The following is a 16,755-nucleotide window of genomic DNA, read 5'->3' on the forward strand; positions in this document are numbered from 1 at the left end:
GCTTCGTGATGCAATCTTCAAACCTTCCTCCACCAATTTCTCCCACGATGACGGCAAACTTGTCGTCCTTGCTTTGACATTCATGTACGAGACCCGCACGAACCTGAACATCCTCCATTTTCCCCGCGTGTTAATGATTATTCTGTGGTGCAATTCTATAGCCGAACTTGGCTCATAATTCCCGACATTCGTTTTCAACCCGGTTACGATTGGCAAATCCCAGAAAATTGGAGCCCTTGCAAAGTTGTGTCATTCTGGTGTGGTCCCCCACTGTAATGTCATCATTCAACCTTTGAGAAATGAAAAAGAGTGGGTCCAATCTTTCCAACATGGCGGCATAACTGTCGTGGAAATTGTACATTTTTTTCTATTTTCGCTGCATTTACTTAACTGTATGTCGTGAAGAAGCATGGCGCTCTCATCGAAAGAGCTCTCGTTGCTTTTAAGGTACATTCAGTGTCATAAAAATGTGTTTATCGTTGTTTGTAAATTCGAACAAACTAGTGAAACTACGGTCTCACCGAGTCTCCTCTCTTTCATTTAGTATCCTTTCCGAAGACAACCTTTTCCAGTCGTCATTCGAAGGAATAGCGTCAACCTTTCACCACACCTTTCAAAGACAAGATCACTTTCGTATCGGTTGTGCTCTGGTTTGTATAAGTCATTTTATCTTATTGTATTTACTATACATTTAAATAGCATTCCCTGACCTAACACTAATATCGACGATACTGTTTCTTTACTCTTCTTTAGATGATGTTTCTTGAACAACCGGATCTCTTACCGGCTGCTATCCAACGCGTGTCCATGTTGTTTCTTCTTTACGAAATGTACAAGACTGGCCTTCCGCAAAACAATTCCTTTTACGCTTTCTTTTTACAATTACTGGTGAGCTCGTAGATTTGTCTTGAAAAGATTACTTTTTTCTTTCAAAAATACACGAAAGAATTAAATATTTGTGAACTATGAATTATAACAACAAGAAAACATTTTCAACACATATCTGTCAAGTGAATGGTTTGGACATCTTGAGTAATCGTTACATGTTTGTAGATGTAGATCTTTCAGGTTAATGCAACCCTAAGATGCGCTATTAGTGTTGAATGTAGTTATCTTTAGAGTCAGTACTTAAACAGAACCCTAACACTTCAATCAACACTATGTTACGAGTAGCATGACCTTCAACTGAAGATGAATAAGATTTCCTTTGAGTTGTACATTTGTGAAGTCCTTTGATGACGGACAATGAATTTTTGTGAAGTAAGCTCCGATTTAAAAAAGAGTAATATGTTTTGAAGTATGTTCACATGTACCAGACTGCACAGTATATGTCCTGAGATCTTGGGGCAAAAATCTATGAAATATCAACACAGGGGTGGACGCAGGGGTGCAAACGTTTTAAATATGTTGCATTTTTTGTTTTCTGCTTAACAACTCCAACTAAAAACTTGTCATTTGACAAATCTTGTGGGTGCCATTGCCCTTCACTGTAGTCTGGCAGGTGTAGGTATTGAAAAATGACAAAAATATTAGTAACTCTTATATCATTCCTGAGAAACTGATGAAATGTGGACATATAGCACTAACAATATGTGTTCTAAAAACCTTAGCATATTCCACTTTGTATTATGTTTGTCCATATTATTTCTTGTGGATGCGTAGTTAATGTTCTTCATCTCATTTCAGAGTCACGAAGCCAATGAAGACAACCGTTATCCCTTGAGCAGTCTCTCGCTTTTGTCAGCTTCGGAAAAGGTCTTCATCTCCCAGCTACTGACGTCACATACGAAAGATGTAAGGATATTTTGACAATTATTTCATGTTGTCAATCAATTTTTATCAAAGCCTTCATTTTCATTGTCTGGTTTTTATCACATATGGCATATTCACACATAATTCTCTGAACAGTTCTCATCAAAAGAGGGAATTGAATACATTGGTTCCCATTCCGTAATTTGATGGCATTGTGATGTTTTTAAAAAATATTTCATTGATAAGCAGATTTGAAAGTTTTTTTTATCATCTACATGCTGTGACATGCTTATGTGAAGTACTTGATAGTAAAATGATGGCCTGCATAGCCAACCCTTGCCTGAAATTTCTTAGAGAAAATGTTAAGCGGGAATGGTAAGCTTGCTTACCCTACTAGGAATTTCAAGCAAGCATGTGTGATGTAGTTTAGTAAAACAACAGACATCTCGTTTTCTTGATATTCAAGATGATACAGAGTTTAAAAAATGTGTATACTCAAGATGATAGAGAGTTCAAAAAATGTGTATACTCAAGATGATACAGAGTTTAAAAAATGTGTATACTCAAGATGATACAGAGTTTAAAAAATGTGTATACTCAAGATGATACACAGTTTAAAAAATGTGTATACTCAAGATGATACACAGTTTAAAAAATGTGTATACTCAAGATGGTACACAGTTTAAAAAATGTGTATACTCAAGATGATACACAGTTTAAAAAATGTGTATACTCAAGATGATACACAGTTTAAAAAATGTGTATACTCAAGATGATACAGAGTTTAAAAAATGTGTATACTCAAGATGATACACAGTTTAAAAAATGTGTATACTCAAGATGATACACAGTTTAAAAAATGTGTATACTCAAGATGATACACAGTTTAAAAAATGTGTATACTCAAGATGATACACAGTTTAAAAAATGTGTATACTCAAGATGATACACAGTTTAAAAAATGTGTATACTCAAGATGATACACAGTTTAAAAAATGTGTATACTCAAGATGATACACAGTTTAAAAAATGTGTATACTCAAGATGATACACAGTTTAAAAAATGTGTATACTCAAGATGATATATATTTTGAAATATGTTATAAATTTAGATGTTTATTGTTGTACTATTGAATGACACATGGTGGGTTTAATTTTAATGTCATTCTTCTTAATAAGTTGATATATAATAGCTGCATAGTGTTCATGACTAATGTTTTGTGATTAAATTGGACATGTTTGTAGATGTAGATTGTTCAGGTTAATAGAATCCTGAGAAGAACGGTTGGTATGAATGTTTACTAATATTTCGGCAACCTCGGCGATGGTCATCTTCAGAGTCAAGTGTTGTTGTTGAAGGGTCAGTCAAATGAGGTTGTTGAAAGGTCAGACTGGTCAGTCAATACCAACACCAGTAATCCTTCTAAGGAGTCTACAATCTACATCTTCAAACATGTGACCATTCACTTAATTAATGAAGTCATTTTTGTCATTATCAAAATCCTTTAGCTTCTCAAGAAGACGCCCAGACAGATTTTGGTTGCAGATGTTTCAGCATCTCAGGTGAGACCTTACGACAGTGCCTTTTCACATAATTACAAACAACATCAAGTTTTTACAATTGATGTAATTGAAGAATACGATTAGTTTTTTCGTGCCGACATTTGCTCTCTTAAATTGGGAGAGAAAATAAATTTGCGGCTAGATTGTAGGATGCCCGTTCACTCACTGTCCACTGCTATAATATGCCTCGTTCTTTCTACTTCGTTCATTACATTGACCACTAAATGATTCTAGATAAATAATTGAGAACTAAATGATACTTTAGTTTAACTTTACTATTATGTTTTAATACGTATGCTGTATGTTCGAATTTGTAAGAGTGTCTTTAAAAATGGGAGGGTATTTTATGATATGTCCCCAAGGATTTTAGCACTATGAAACAGTGCTAGGTTTTCTCCGGTTATCGTTACGCGGTCAAACACGCGCTTTGTCGTAAGTTGTTTTACTTATTGCAATGACTATTGACTCCTGCGAACGTGTCGTTTATATTTTAGCTTAACGACATCAATGCCATAAAAAACAGCCCTGCCCAACAGCACGATTTACTGTCTAATATGGTGAAATCTGGTTTGCCCACCATCATTGCAGATCCAGACCATGATAACAGGTATGGTTTTCTCATGTGATTACGTATTGAAGTAAATGGGTTGAACCCGGGAGTATTGTTAAAAGTTTGTGGATGTAGCTCGTCCAGGTTAGTAGAGTCCTGAGAAGGACTGTTGTTGTTGTTGATTACACATAGCAAACAAGGTTATTTTCATAGAAACAGCGCGTGCGGAGTGGGGACGAGAAACAACAGGGCTCGAAGTAACGGACCGACAAAAAATGCCTATTTATTTCACGGGTCAATTTTCTACTCTGCCGGTCCTTTTCACATCTAACATTTCCTGGTCTTCCGCAACGATTGTAAATCAGTTTTCCTTTCAATGTTCTTTTGATATGTTGAACGTCAATTTTTGTACAGAAAAAACAATATTTGTCCTCGTAATTATGTGCCGTGTGAACTTGGATCGAAGGTTTCAATTTCATTTTACACAAAGTGTTCTGATTAGATCGTTTGACTCCACCTTCACCGAAATTTTTATTCGTGTGTAGGCAAGAACGTCAAACAGTAGAATCGGTGGATTGGAAAGAAATTTGTTTTTTCACGTTTTCGTTGTATTATTGACCGGTCAAAAATCAATTTTAACCCAGCTAGAACGAAGTTGACCGCGGGAACCTTGGGAAAATACATCACTTGCTAGTAGTGACGTATCGACAGGTTCCATTTGAGAACAGAACAAAATGTTTTTTGCTCTTCGACCAAATTAAACTCGGTGTGGTAAAGTGCAGAAAGATCGGGTCAGACTCTCAATGATTGGGATCACTTTATAAACCAATGCTTCAAGGTAATCATGTAAGAATCGGGCTCGCCCCCCTCCCCCCCCAACCCTCAATATGCCCCTTAGCATCCACACGGGTATGTATAAATGATTGTGGATATCAAACCCAAAGTCCAAACTACCATGGATTTATTTTTATTGCGTCGAAGGGGATGTGTAGGACTGGAGACATATGGCTCAATGACCTAGAACCCAATCTACTAGATATCTGACTCCGCCAAAATTCAAAACTGACGATATTTACGACTAATATCTGCTTTTGCTGAGTTGATAAAGAGGTGCAAAGGTGATAGTCTAGGTTTATATATTAAAATGTTTGATAAGATGAGTTTTTCAAACTTTGTTTTAACTTACTTTTCATTTTAAGTTTTGCTTTTTGCCACCTTTCAAGATGGCGTCCTCGGCTCACCTTGACACGGTAGTTAGACATCTAGAGGATTGGGTTCTAAATCATTGATATGGCTACTTACTTTATCGAGGCAATTTGATGTTAAGCTGTCTTATTTTACGTATTTTTAAAAGCCCAGGCTTCGAGAGATGTTCTACGATGCAGATTGCCGAAACACTCACAACAGGTTTGGTCATGTTGCTTTTGAACTTCGAGGTCTTTTCCGATCATTATTTAAAAGTTTGATGTGCGGAGTTTGTTGATGAGCTTTTTATCTGTATTCAAGGCGATACTCCGCCCAGCGAGAGTTCGTTTAAGCCACAGTTTATCAGAGTTGCTCCCCCCCTGTATCAATGTGAAGATGAGGTATGTATCAGTTTAACTATTATTTAAAGAGCGAAGGCATTGCGCGCGTTTGCTTACTTTCATATGAAAGTCTTCCTGTATTTCAACCATCATGCATTGCGCGCGTTTGCTTACTTTCATATGAGTCTTTCTGTATTTCAACCATCATCCATTGCGCGCGTTTGCTTACTTTCGTATGTGAGTCTTCTTGTATTTCAAGCGAATTTGGATAATTTCTGTACTATTCCTCTTTTACAATAAATATCAGAATAATTATACAATCACTTAGAGGAAATACCGTGGAACCCTTACTAAAGGATCGCGAAAGTAACGGCCCTCTCGAACGCACCGCTCTCTTTATAGAGCTTTTAAGAGTTTTACAACATTTATACTTTAAAAGTAAATGGTTTTGAACACGGGAGTATCGTTACCTGTTTGTCAATGTAGATCGTCCAGGTTATTATAGTCACCTTCATTCATACCTGTTTTGTTTTGGACTGCAGTTCGTCTGGATGAATCCACAGCAAGAAAAGCCCAAGATTGAATGGGATTCGACCATGTGTGTTTCTAGCAACACCACAGGTAGCTATTTTGTGTAGCTGGTACTGCTGCGTGAGATGTGATTTCATCACAGGGAAAGTGAAAAAAAAATCGTGAATTGCGTCGTCTGACTTAAAGCGGGTTCTCGTAATGTCATCGATGTTGTCTCAATTGTGTCGTTTTAGTCGTTCGTACAGAGCTTTTGCTCTTTCCCCACAGCTTTCGTTCTAGAGTCAAGTATAACTCAAAATAACATTAGACAGCGTTTCATGTCGGAATATCCCAAGCAAACATTTTTCTAATACTAGATTATTTATCATTTCAAAGACCTTATACTCACTATAGTCCTTATTTGTCCATCTAATATGAACGGCTTCTCCGAACGGGTCAATTAGAGATGGACACGAAGGGACAGTTCTTTAAATTTATCATTTCAAAGACCTTATACTCACTATAGTCCTTATTTGTCCATCTAATATGAACGGCTTCTCCGAACGGGTCAATTAGAGATGGACACGAAGGGACAGTTCTTTAAATTTATCATTTCAAAGACCTTATACTGACTATAGTCCTTAATTGTCCATGTAATGTGAATGGCTTCTCCGAACGGGTCAATCAGAGATGGACACGAAGGGACAGTTATTTAAGTTTATCATTTCAAAGACCTTATACTGACTATAGTCCTTAATTGTCCATCTAATGTGAATGGCTTCTCCGAACGGGTCAATCAGAGATGGACACGAAGGACAGTTCTTTAAATTTATCATTTCAAAGACCTTATACTGACTATAGTCCTTAATTGTCCATCTAATGTGAATGGCTTCTCCGAACGGGTCAATCAGAGATGGACACGAAGGACAGTTCTTTAAATTTATCATTTCAAAGACCTTATACTGACTATAGTCCTTAATTGTCCATGTAATGTGAATGGCTTCTCCGAACGGGTCAATCAGAGATGGACACGAGGGACAGTTATTTAAGTTTATCATTTCAAAGACCTTATACTGACTATAGTCCTTAATTGTCCATCTAATGTGAATGGCTTCTCCGAACGGGTCAATCAGAGATGGACACGAAGGGACAGTTCTTTAAATTTATCATTTCAAAGACCTTATACTGACTATAGTCCTTAATTGTCCATCTAATGTGAATGGCTTCTCCGAACGGGTCAATCAGAGATGGACACGAAGGGACAGTTCTTTAAATTTATCATTTCAAAGACCTTATACTGACTATAGTCCTTAATTGTCCATCTAATGTGTATGGCTTCTCCGAACGGGTCAATCAGAGATGGACACGAAGGGACAGTTCTTTAAATTTATCATTTCAAAGACCTTATACTGACTATAGTCCTTAATTGTCCATCTAATATGAATGGCTTCTCCGAATGGGTCAATCAGAGATGGACACGAAGGGACAGTTCTTTAAATTTATCATTTCAAAGACCTTATACTGACTATAGTCCTTAATTGTCCATCTAATATGAATGGCTTCTCCGAATGGGTCAATCAGAGATGGACACGAAGGGACAGTTCTTTAAATTTATCATTTCTAAAGCGTAGTTTATTTCGTTTTACATCGAACCAATCACCAACCCTGTTTATTTTCAACCGAACCTCAATAGTTGAATACATGTTCGGAGGGACTTCCCTGCATTGTGTTTGTGCGATGTTTCAATAAAGTTTCTATGTTTTATGTTTTTTTCGATGCGTATATGGCAGCCGAACATGAAACTTTCAATATGGCCATTGCTAAGAATTGCAGTCGGCGAGTTTTTTTTATCGACGACGTTTCGTCTTTAAGTTCCCGTGAACGTTGCCGTTGACTTTTGAAGTCAACATCAACGCACACAAGACGCTAAAAACGAAATGTCATCAACAAGAAAAAGCCTTTCACTGCAATTCTTTGCTGGAGCGTAGCCAGCGGGGGATGTGAAAGGGCAATTTCTCCCCCTCCCCTCACACTGCAATTTCAAATTGCTATAAGTTATATATGTCTAAAGTGAGTTGCCTCCCTCCCCTTGTCATAATTCTTACCTGCGCTCTTGCTTTGTAATTGCTCTTACGTAATGGACTTTAAAAGTTGTATGTTGTGCTGTCAAATTAATATCGATAATTTGCTTCCCGCCTGGCAATCTCTGTCCACGATTTTGCATAAACGTGTAGTTTAAAAAAACGTGAGTTGGTTGATAAGTTATGCATCACCAGCTTTATTTCATCGTAGATTCTGAAGTGCACCAGCTGATGGCGAAGGCGTTCAAAACCGGTCTCACTTTACCACAGCAACAGGAAGTGCTTGCCGAACTGGAAAACGATCCAAGTTTCGTTTATAATATTGGATTATCGCCTAGCAAGGTGATTTTTTATTTTATTACTAGTAAAACATTTTCAAAATATGATTATATAAATTTCGTCAAAGAGTTCGGAACATACAAAAGACTATCTCCAGTGAGTTTAATGTTAGCGCTATATGCGATTTATTCACCACGCAGCCAGTGTTTTTAATAGAGGCAACCCCTATTTCATTGGCTTCATTCAGAATGGTGATTGGTGAACAGGGGATTTTGACAAAAACATTTTCTGGTTGCAATCGACTTCGTTTTTTGGGACGAATAGATGGCGTGTACATAGTGTTTAAACATTTCTGTTGTATTGTTTCTTACAGTAATCTGAAATGATTTTACAAAATTCCGACGCGGTTTGACGCGCACGAAAAACATTGTGAACTCTCAACTTCGGCATACTGGTCGTGGATAGTAGTCCACTAGACTAGTCGGGAAAATAGTCATCAATGTCGCCTTTTACTACTCTCTGATTTCATGTTTATTGCTTTAAGTTGCCGCTGTTAGTCGAGAGCAATCCACTGGTGGCCATTGAAGTATTGCTGAAACTCATGCAGTCCAATCAAATAACCGAGTAAGAAAATTTCAATTTACATACCAATGTATTAATTCTAACTTTAAACTTCGACGTCGTTACTTACTTCGATAATGGCTGCCTGTTGGCCGTTATAACTGACCGGTCACTTATTTCGATGGAGAAATCCAGTTGGGCTTACGAAATGGGCAATCTTGGCATGATTATGTAAATGACGTGACGTTTTTGCTGATGAAACGTATCTTCAGTCTTGCATAATCACACCCTTTGTATGTAAACCCACCGCTCTACCACTTTGGAGTTTTAACGCGTTCGTCTTAAAAATTTAAAAATGATAAAATAACAACAATAATAATGACAATACAATGCGTGAACTGACTGGTCTATAGTTGAGTTTGCATTAACCTGTGCAAACCGATCCGATCAGTGAAAGAGAATTTGCAAATCGATAATGAATACTTGTTAGAGGAAAAATTAAAACATTTGTGTTAAATTTATCTGTTTTGCAGTACTGCTACTTTGTAAAAGAAATAAAAGAAGTTTACACTCGAGCAGGTGCAACCCTCCACCTTCGGTCCCGGGCTTGCACTGATCAGCTCTCAAGTTCTCCCAAAGGTCTCCTCGCTCGTATACGCCCTTGCAAACACTGTAAACATCTTATATTTCTTATGTTGTCACTGTTTAATTACGCATCGTTATCAATGACGCCATTGTTTGCGTTTTTAAGGTATTTTTCAGTACTTGTAAACATGGAAATATCTTTACACTCAATGGAGGTCGTCAACAGATTAACCACGGTATGATTCTTCCAACCCTTAACATTAGGATTGAGCTTAGAGTAGGATTGAGTGTAGATTAGGATTGAGTTTGGATCAAATTGCTCTATACGAATGGGAAGGTAGAATCCAGCAAAATTGAAATCTGAATTTCTGCACGGTTGCATTCTGTGATAGCTCTTTGAATCCAGCAAAACGTCTTTTGGAATCCAGAGCGTGGAATCTGAATTCTATTTTCAGACGAGACAAACTGGCAAAAAACGTTTATTTCACTGCACGGTGTCGAAACATGCATACTTTATAAGAAAGATATTGTTTTCTTTCAATTTTACCATTAGTACTGCATTCACAAATACTCCGCAACGATTTTTATAGGCATGAACTAGTTTTTTTATTCGTTAGACGTGGATGAAGGGTGTGTGGGGAGGAGGGGGGTAGGTTATAAAGAGTGAGGTCGTTAGACTTGGTGCCCTACTCATTAAATCATTTTACCGTAAGAACGAAGGCTGTGTAACACCGTTTAATGGAAATGTGCATTCATTACATTTGTCTGGAATAAATTATGCCGTCATTAATTTATTTATGAACGATTTATAGGCCGTGGAGCTTCCTCAGGAGTTCATCCACCTTTATGTATCGAATTGCATCACATCATGTGAAAACATGAAGGATAAATACATGCAAAATAGATTGATCCGCTTGGTGAGTAGTGAGGAGATGATTTCGATGGATGTTTTTTCGGTAGTAATTCTCTTTTCTGCAAATATGCGAAATGGAATTATCTGTTTTAAAAACTTTGCGCTTGTCTTGGGTATTTAGTTTATGTACTTTAGAAACGCCTTGTATGACGTGTTACAATGTTTGCAATTTGATTTGTCGATCGTATCTAATGCATACAACGTGCAGAATGACGTAATACCACTACAAAGTTTGGTCATAGAATAGATATCTTAATAGAAGGTCCACTTTTGATGTTCGTGACCCCCACTTTTCTGAAGCAAATTCTTAGCCGACGCGCATTCCAGCAAATTACTTCAGTAAGATTGCAATAGAAAATATAGATGTTTTTACAAATATATCGTTTTGCACAACAAAAGCTTGGTACCTTATCTCCTTCCCAATATGATAACTCTTGGCAAAAATTTCGGCAAACCTTTGCTTTAAACGTGAATTATAAGTAAAATAACATTCTTGTGCAATACTATTCCATATTTATTTTGTGAAAGTATATTGCTGGGAAGTCACGCACGCGTAGTGAAAAAATACGCCGCGATTTCAGCCGAGTGGGTCTTCTATTAGATATCTATTCTGGGGTTTAAAGTAAATGGTTTGAACCCGGGAGTATCGTTACATGTTTCTAAATGTAGATCGTCCAGGTTGGTATAGTACTGAGAAGGACTGTTTTTGTTGTTGTTGACTGACGTTTCGACAACCGTAGTCAAAATGACTCTGAAGATGACTACCGCTTTTGACTCTGAAGATGACTTTTGACTCTAAGGTTGTCGAAACGTCAGTCAACAACAACGAAAACAGTCCTTCTCAGGACTATACTAACCTGGACGATCTACATCTACAAACATGTATTCTGTGGTTTGGTACTCATGATTTCTTGGGTGCGCCCCCACCCCCTCCTACCGCCTTTATTGTCCGCAATTGTACCAACCCATTCATGCCGATCGACTTTATTTTGAATATTTTCCACTTTAGGTCTGCGTTTTTCTCCAATCTCTTATTCGCAACAAAATCATTGATGTTAAGGTACGAGGCAACTCTGTTGAAAAGTTCCCAAATGAAATATAATTGCCGACAAACGAAGTGGGAAATGATGGCGACTTGCAGTTTGTGTCTTTTCATTCGATGGCATTTGTTGTTTTAGGACATCTTCATCGAGGTGCAAGCATTCTGTATCGATTTCAGTCGTATTCGAGAGGCTGCCGCTCTGTTTCGCCTTTTGAAAAACGTCGAAAAAGGAGAGGGGACTGAACCCGAAGGAAGCGGAGGAATGGTGACCAGTACACATTCCAAGTGAATAACCACAAGAATTCACTGTTTGCAAACATACAGGAGATTGTATCGTGAGGGGTAGGGGCGGGGTAGTGAAGTGAACAGTGAGTAGGTTGAGGACTGGGGAGAGATTATTTTAGCTTCTACAGTCTAAACCTTACTCGGATAATGCTTGGCACGCACAACACGACTTTTGTCTGCCCCATTAAAAACGTTTCGACTCAAAGTAATACAGTCGTTGTGTGTGCGGTACTGTTTTTAATCGATTAGTACTGTCCGATTAAATCCGATTTTTGGCGGCATTTTTTCAACAAAATTTGAATTAATACAGTCGTTGTATGCGCGGTGGTGTTTTTAGCCGATTAGTGTTGTCCGATTAAACTCCGATGCTAACGGTCAATTTCGATGTATCCAGCAATTGCTTTTGTCGCCAGTCTAGAATTGTCCTGCCTTACGTGAAGTATTTCATGGTGAAGCTAGCAGACAGGCAAGGCGTACAGACGAGTCCATGTTTGTTTATTTTAGTTGATATTTTTTTCGTCTGACCTATTTTATGGAATTATGGGATTAGACAGTCGAAGTGTTTCCGGTCATCAACATCGTGAGTTAAGAATTTGATCGAGTTTTCTGGAGCATTCTGAGAGAGTGAAGCGAACTTTTTACATAGTTTTGCTTATCTTGAATTTACCCGTCTAGCGATGGCAACAAATACTCGAGGGATGTTCAGCAGGGCCGAAGTGCCGAAGGGGGTATTGAGAGATCGTGCTCACATTGTTTTGTCATACCTATTCAAAAGCTTATAGCTTTGTGCACGATTAATATAATTTTCATCGAGCAAATTCATAACTTTTTTCAAAATAGAAGTAACCAAGTGTCGATCCTTATAGTGTAACAAATAGGAGTGATAAAATACTGCAATAAACAGTTTTCTTTGAGTTAGTGTTGAGAGACTATTTGGATTTTATTTTTCATTCGGAGCCCTGCACCCCCATCCGTGTTAGTCTCGGTACGGCCCTGATGTTCAAGCAGGAATGGATCCATGATGATCTTGTAGGGAGCTGCTCTAGTTTTTATTACACTTCGCTTTGGTTTTGATTTCTGTGGTTCGTTTGTGAGTGTTTTTATGTGATTCTAGCCGAAGCTTGTTTGGTTGGGGGGGAGGTGTGCATTCCCCTTCCCCCCTCTAAGTCCCTCACTGCTTTTACGATTTCTCTTCGTCTTCTGCCAATCATAAAAAATATCAGCGTCGGTAAATCGGTCCCTTGCGCTGCGAATTTCGGACATGGTTTATCTTGGCAGTAATATTTCTACCCTCAAATTCACATTTCCACGATAAATAATGAGATTTACTTTGAGAACGTGCAGTCTTTTTCACTTGCGGCTGGAAACGAGTGCTCGGACTTTGAGAGTGCTTACCTTGGGGAAATGCTTCAGCTGGTAATTCGGTCGAGGTTGGAACATTGCCTACTTTACATGTAATCTTTTACCGAAAATCTCATTATTGAAGAAGAAACATTTGTAAACGGTTTTAGTTTCACAAGGAGTTCACTTTATAAATTTCGATACATTTATCGTCTGAGCGGGATGTATGTTCTCACAGACGTTGACCTAGTGATGATGTAGAATAACCACGTGTTTTGAATTCCATTCTTAATTGACTTATGTCGTGTTCCTCTGACTGCTCAATACACACGAAACAGATGGTGTAAACCACTTAGGAAGCGCATTTATTCCTTAAATCCAGACAACGTGCGAAGAGCAAAGATTCCCAGTCAATTTTCATTAACTCGCAGCAATTTGAACATTGCATCGTTCTTCCATATGCACGGCGAACGTTCGTTCGTGATGTCGTTGTAATGCTCATGTGTCGCGAACACATCGATAACATCTTCGTTCCCGAGGTCCTTAAGACGGTCGAGAACTTAAACGTTCGTCAATCATTCGAAGATCAGTTTTTGGTGGCTGTTGGTTATCTAATCATGAAAAGTTTAGAGAGGCGTCTGCAGCCGAAAGACGGCAACATGAGTGTAGCACCTTTTAAAGGAAAAACTAAGTTAATTTACTTATTTATTCTTGGTGGCAGGTTTTTTGGAATCGATTCGGTATGAAGCACCCGACATGATCTTTGAAGGATCCTTCCCATACCGATCACTTGGTCGAACAAAAGCTGATCGCTCGAATTATTAACTTTCGATTGTGATCTTTCGAGTCGATTAAGTATATTTGTATCGCTACCGATTTTTATGACATTTATAATCCACTAAAAATCCACTCGTTGCGCAGGTTACAATGCAAATCAATTACCCAAATGACGCTCACCTAAAGTCATAATGGGATTATTTCTTACCTTTTGTCAATAGATGGGCATAAAGTAGTTTAATTACGTGTGGCTATTAGCAAGATAATGTTGATTTACGTCCTGCTTGGCCAACTGCTTATATATAGTTGTGCAAATAAGCGCAATTCTTCGGTCGAGTGCTGTTCTTTGGCGACGTGTCTTTGTTGAGAACAGAGAGAGATTATCACTAAAAAAGGTGAGTCGAAGTTATTGTACTGGTCATATGGTCGAGAAAAAAGCTGTTTCTCGTTAAGTTGGGAGTTTTGCTCGATCAGCGTATACCTGCCCAGAAACACAAACTTAAAACTCATGTCGAAGATCTACTTGTGAGTGCAAAGGTATTGATCGATTTTCATGGCCTTTTTTTTCTAAGGTATTCACGTGGCGAAGATGAGGATTGTTGCTGTCTTCGGAATATTGTTTTCGTCGATTGTTGTCATTCGTTGCTCGTTTCTTACTCTTCGTCGCGACAAATGCACGAAACTGCCGCCAATGTGCTACCAACTCATCAATTCCGAGTACACGCGCATGTATCTGCCGAACATTTTGAATCAGTCCCGCTACGAAGACGTCGTAAAAGAACTGAAAGTGTGGAAACCACTTCTCAACACGACCGTATGCAACGCTCGCCATCAGCTGAAGTATTTCTTGTGCTTCACGTACGCCCCCGTATGCGTCGCCGACCATTTCATATACACTTGCCAATCTTTTTGTCGGAGGTTGCGCGACTCGTGTGATCCCATTATGCGATCCCTCAACTACAGTTGGCCGCCGTTCTTCGATTGCAACGACGAGAAAAAGTTCAGAAATAATTCCACAACGATGTGTATAAGCGACGCGATGCTTGGACTCAAGCGTAAGTTTATTACGTTTTGGACTTTGAGTTGTTTTGTGTCTTCATTGATGTCATTTACCTAGTTTATCTGTCGCAAACACTTTCACATACGTGCTAATTCATGCGAGCGGATTGGTAGGTGTTAATTTTGAACGTGAGTTCGTGGCGTAGTTCTGAGAACGTCAGGCATGTGTTGTCTTAATCTGAATTACACGAAGGACGTTTTCTAATCTTTAATCCCAGTTGCTATAATCCGGATTTAACGAAGAATTTTCCGACTTTTTAATTCCTGGTTTCTGTAATTTTTCGTTCGTTTGTTAACAGAGGAGGAGTGCTCGTGCCGTAGAAGTTATACGAGAAGAGCTTTAAAATCACACATTTGCAAGAGCGATTTTGGTAAGTTTTGTAACTCTTTGTTATCAAGTATTGAATTTTCAACCTTAAAATTTTTATTTTACAAAACCTTTCTTCGAGCTATCGTAATTCAGATCATCTACGCTTGGGCCACGACAGTTGGATCATTCGTATTATCTATCCACTCTCCTTTTTTCTGTACTAGCTACTATTATCTTGATTAGAGCAAATGTACTACCATCTATATCAATTAGAGCACTTTTATGACCATCTTTTTCAGTTAGAACAATTTTAACACCACCTGTCTCAATTAGAGCAGTTATACTATCATCTATCTCAAATAGAACAATTGGAGTACCATGTACATCAATTAGAACAATTGTACTACCATCTATCTCAATTAGAGCAATGGTACTACTATCCATCTCAATTAGAGAAATTGTACTACCATCCATCTCAATCAGAGCGATTGTACTACCATACCTATCTCAATTAGAGCGAACGATTTGTTCTTTTCAACATGATTGAAAGTTGATGTAGTCAACAGCTTCCCCAAGCGAATTTTCTTTCGATTGCCTTAACGTATAAAATTTTTAATTTTTGATTTAATTCCCTGTTTAGTCATAAGTGCCTGGGTGCCGAGACATAACAGAAAAGGAAGGTACATTCATGTGAAGATTTCCCGCGTCTTTCGACAAAGCAGTGCGTATGTCCGAAACGTATTACAATCCCCATCCACAACACTCGCTCTTTTTACGGCGCCCAAAGGTTGTCGGTGTCGAAGGCGTCTGAAACAAAGGAGTGGACGCTTTCTCATTATCGGCCGCATGGAAAGCGGTAGAGTTCTGTGGGTCACGGCGCTCAAGAAGATGCAGGATCGACGCATGATCAGAAAAATTATCAATAAATGTTGAGCCCCTTCAAATCCTTCGAAAAGGAAACTTTGTTGTTTGTAGAATATTTGTGATAGTTAATGCGATAGCTGATATGCTGTATTTTGTATTAAAGAGTATTTTATCAGAAACGTAAATTGCAACTCGGAATGACTAGTCGAACATTTCAAAATAGCTAGCTCTCGAAAAGACGAATTGTGTAATGTGTTGTAAGAGATGTTTTTTATATAAAAGATATATTTTGTCGTTCTTCCTCTTTGTTGATGTTTTACAAAAAAAAAATGCTGAAATTGTCAAACATTTCTACAATTGCAACAATTTTCTGTAAGTATATAAAGGCAGCAGAAAAAAATATAAAATTCAGTGGTGTCGACGGATGGTTTTAATTCTATCGTTTTATAAAGCCATTAGCTACCTGTCGGCTCGGGATATAACAGCCTTAGATTCAAAGCTCCTAATGTCTGACACCGACTTGCGTTTCATGAAAAATCGCAAAATATGGTAATTCAGACGATGATTGGGTATTTTAGTTATTTCAGTCAAACCTGTACAGGTCTTGACCGAGTACAGGTTTATACCCCCCGGGGGGGGATCACCCCGTGAGTTGAATGAAGTATGAATTACACAGACCAAGAGATTTCGTGTGAAAACATGAAAATGACTTACCGAAAAGTAGTTAGATGAACGTTGTTTTTATTTGTTGCTCAAT

At 38.2% G+C, this 16,755-nt stretch overlaps 2 protein-coding genes and 1 long non-coding RNA gene across 3 annotated transcripts; 2 read left to right on the forward strand and 1 right to left on the reverse strand.

Annotated features, from left to right (window-relative positions):
• The first annotated feature begins 323 nt into the window (after positions 1-323).
• On the forward strand, positions 324-12,565 carry LOC124452650 (CCR4-NOT transcription complex subunit 11-like). The gene is made up of 15 exons (XM_047003233.1): positions 324-447; positions 545-650; positions 754-888; positions 1,687-1,794; positions 3,262-3,315; positions 3,810-3,922; positions 5,220-5,272; positions 5,372-5,451; positions 5,934-6,012; positions 8,194-8,324; positions 8,806-8,885; positions 9,574-9,643; positions 10,220-10,324; positions 11,330-11,380; positions 11,499-12,565. The coding sequence occupies exons 1-15, from the start codon at positions 410-412 to the stop codon at positions 11,649-11,651; spliced, it is 1,356 nt and encodes a 451-aa protein (XP_046859189.1). The 5' UTR covers positions 324-409; the 3' UTR covers positions 11,652-12,565.
• Positions 5,815-11,033, reverse strand: LOC124452654. The gene is made up of 2 exons (XR_006950831.1): positions 10,974-11,033; positions 5,815-5,861 (listed from the first exon to the last, which is right to left on the reverse strand). It is a non-coding gene; the product is annotated as an uncharacterized LOC124452654 (long non-coding RNA).
• Positions 12,566-13,999: 1,434 nt separating the features above from the next.
• LOC124452653 (secreted frizzled-related protein 2-like) lies at positions 14,000-16,419 on the forward strand. Its single transcript, XM_047003235.1, has 4 exons — positions 14,000-14,160; positions 14,338-14,820; positions 15,124-15,195; positions 15,775-16,419. The coding sequence occupies exons 2-4, from the start codon at positions 14,355-14,357 to the stop codon at positions 16,065-16,067; spliced, it is 831 nt and encodes a 276-aa protein (XP_046859191.1). The 5' UTR covers positions 14,000-14,160; positions 14,338-14,354; the 3' UTR covers positions 16,068-16,419.
• The last annotated feature ends 336 nt before the right edge of the window (positions 16,420-16,755 follow it).

The sequence above is a fragment of the Xenia sp. Carnegie-2017 genome, unplaced genomic scaffold, assembly GCF_021976095.1.
Source record: "Xenia sp. Carnegie-2017 unplaced genomic scaffold, XeniaSp_v1 HiC_scaffold_25, whole genome shotgun sequence".
Lineage (NCBI taxonomy): Eukaryota > Metazoa > Cnidaria > Anthozoa > Malacalcyonacea > Xeniidae > Xenia > Xenia sp. Carnegie-2017.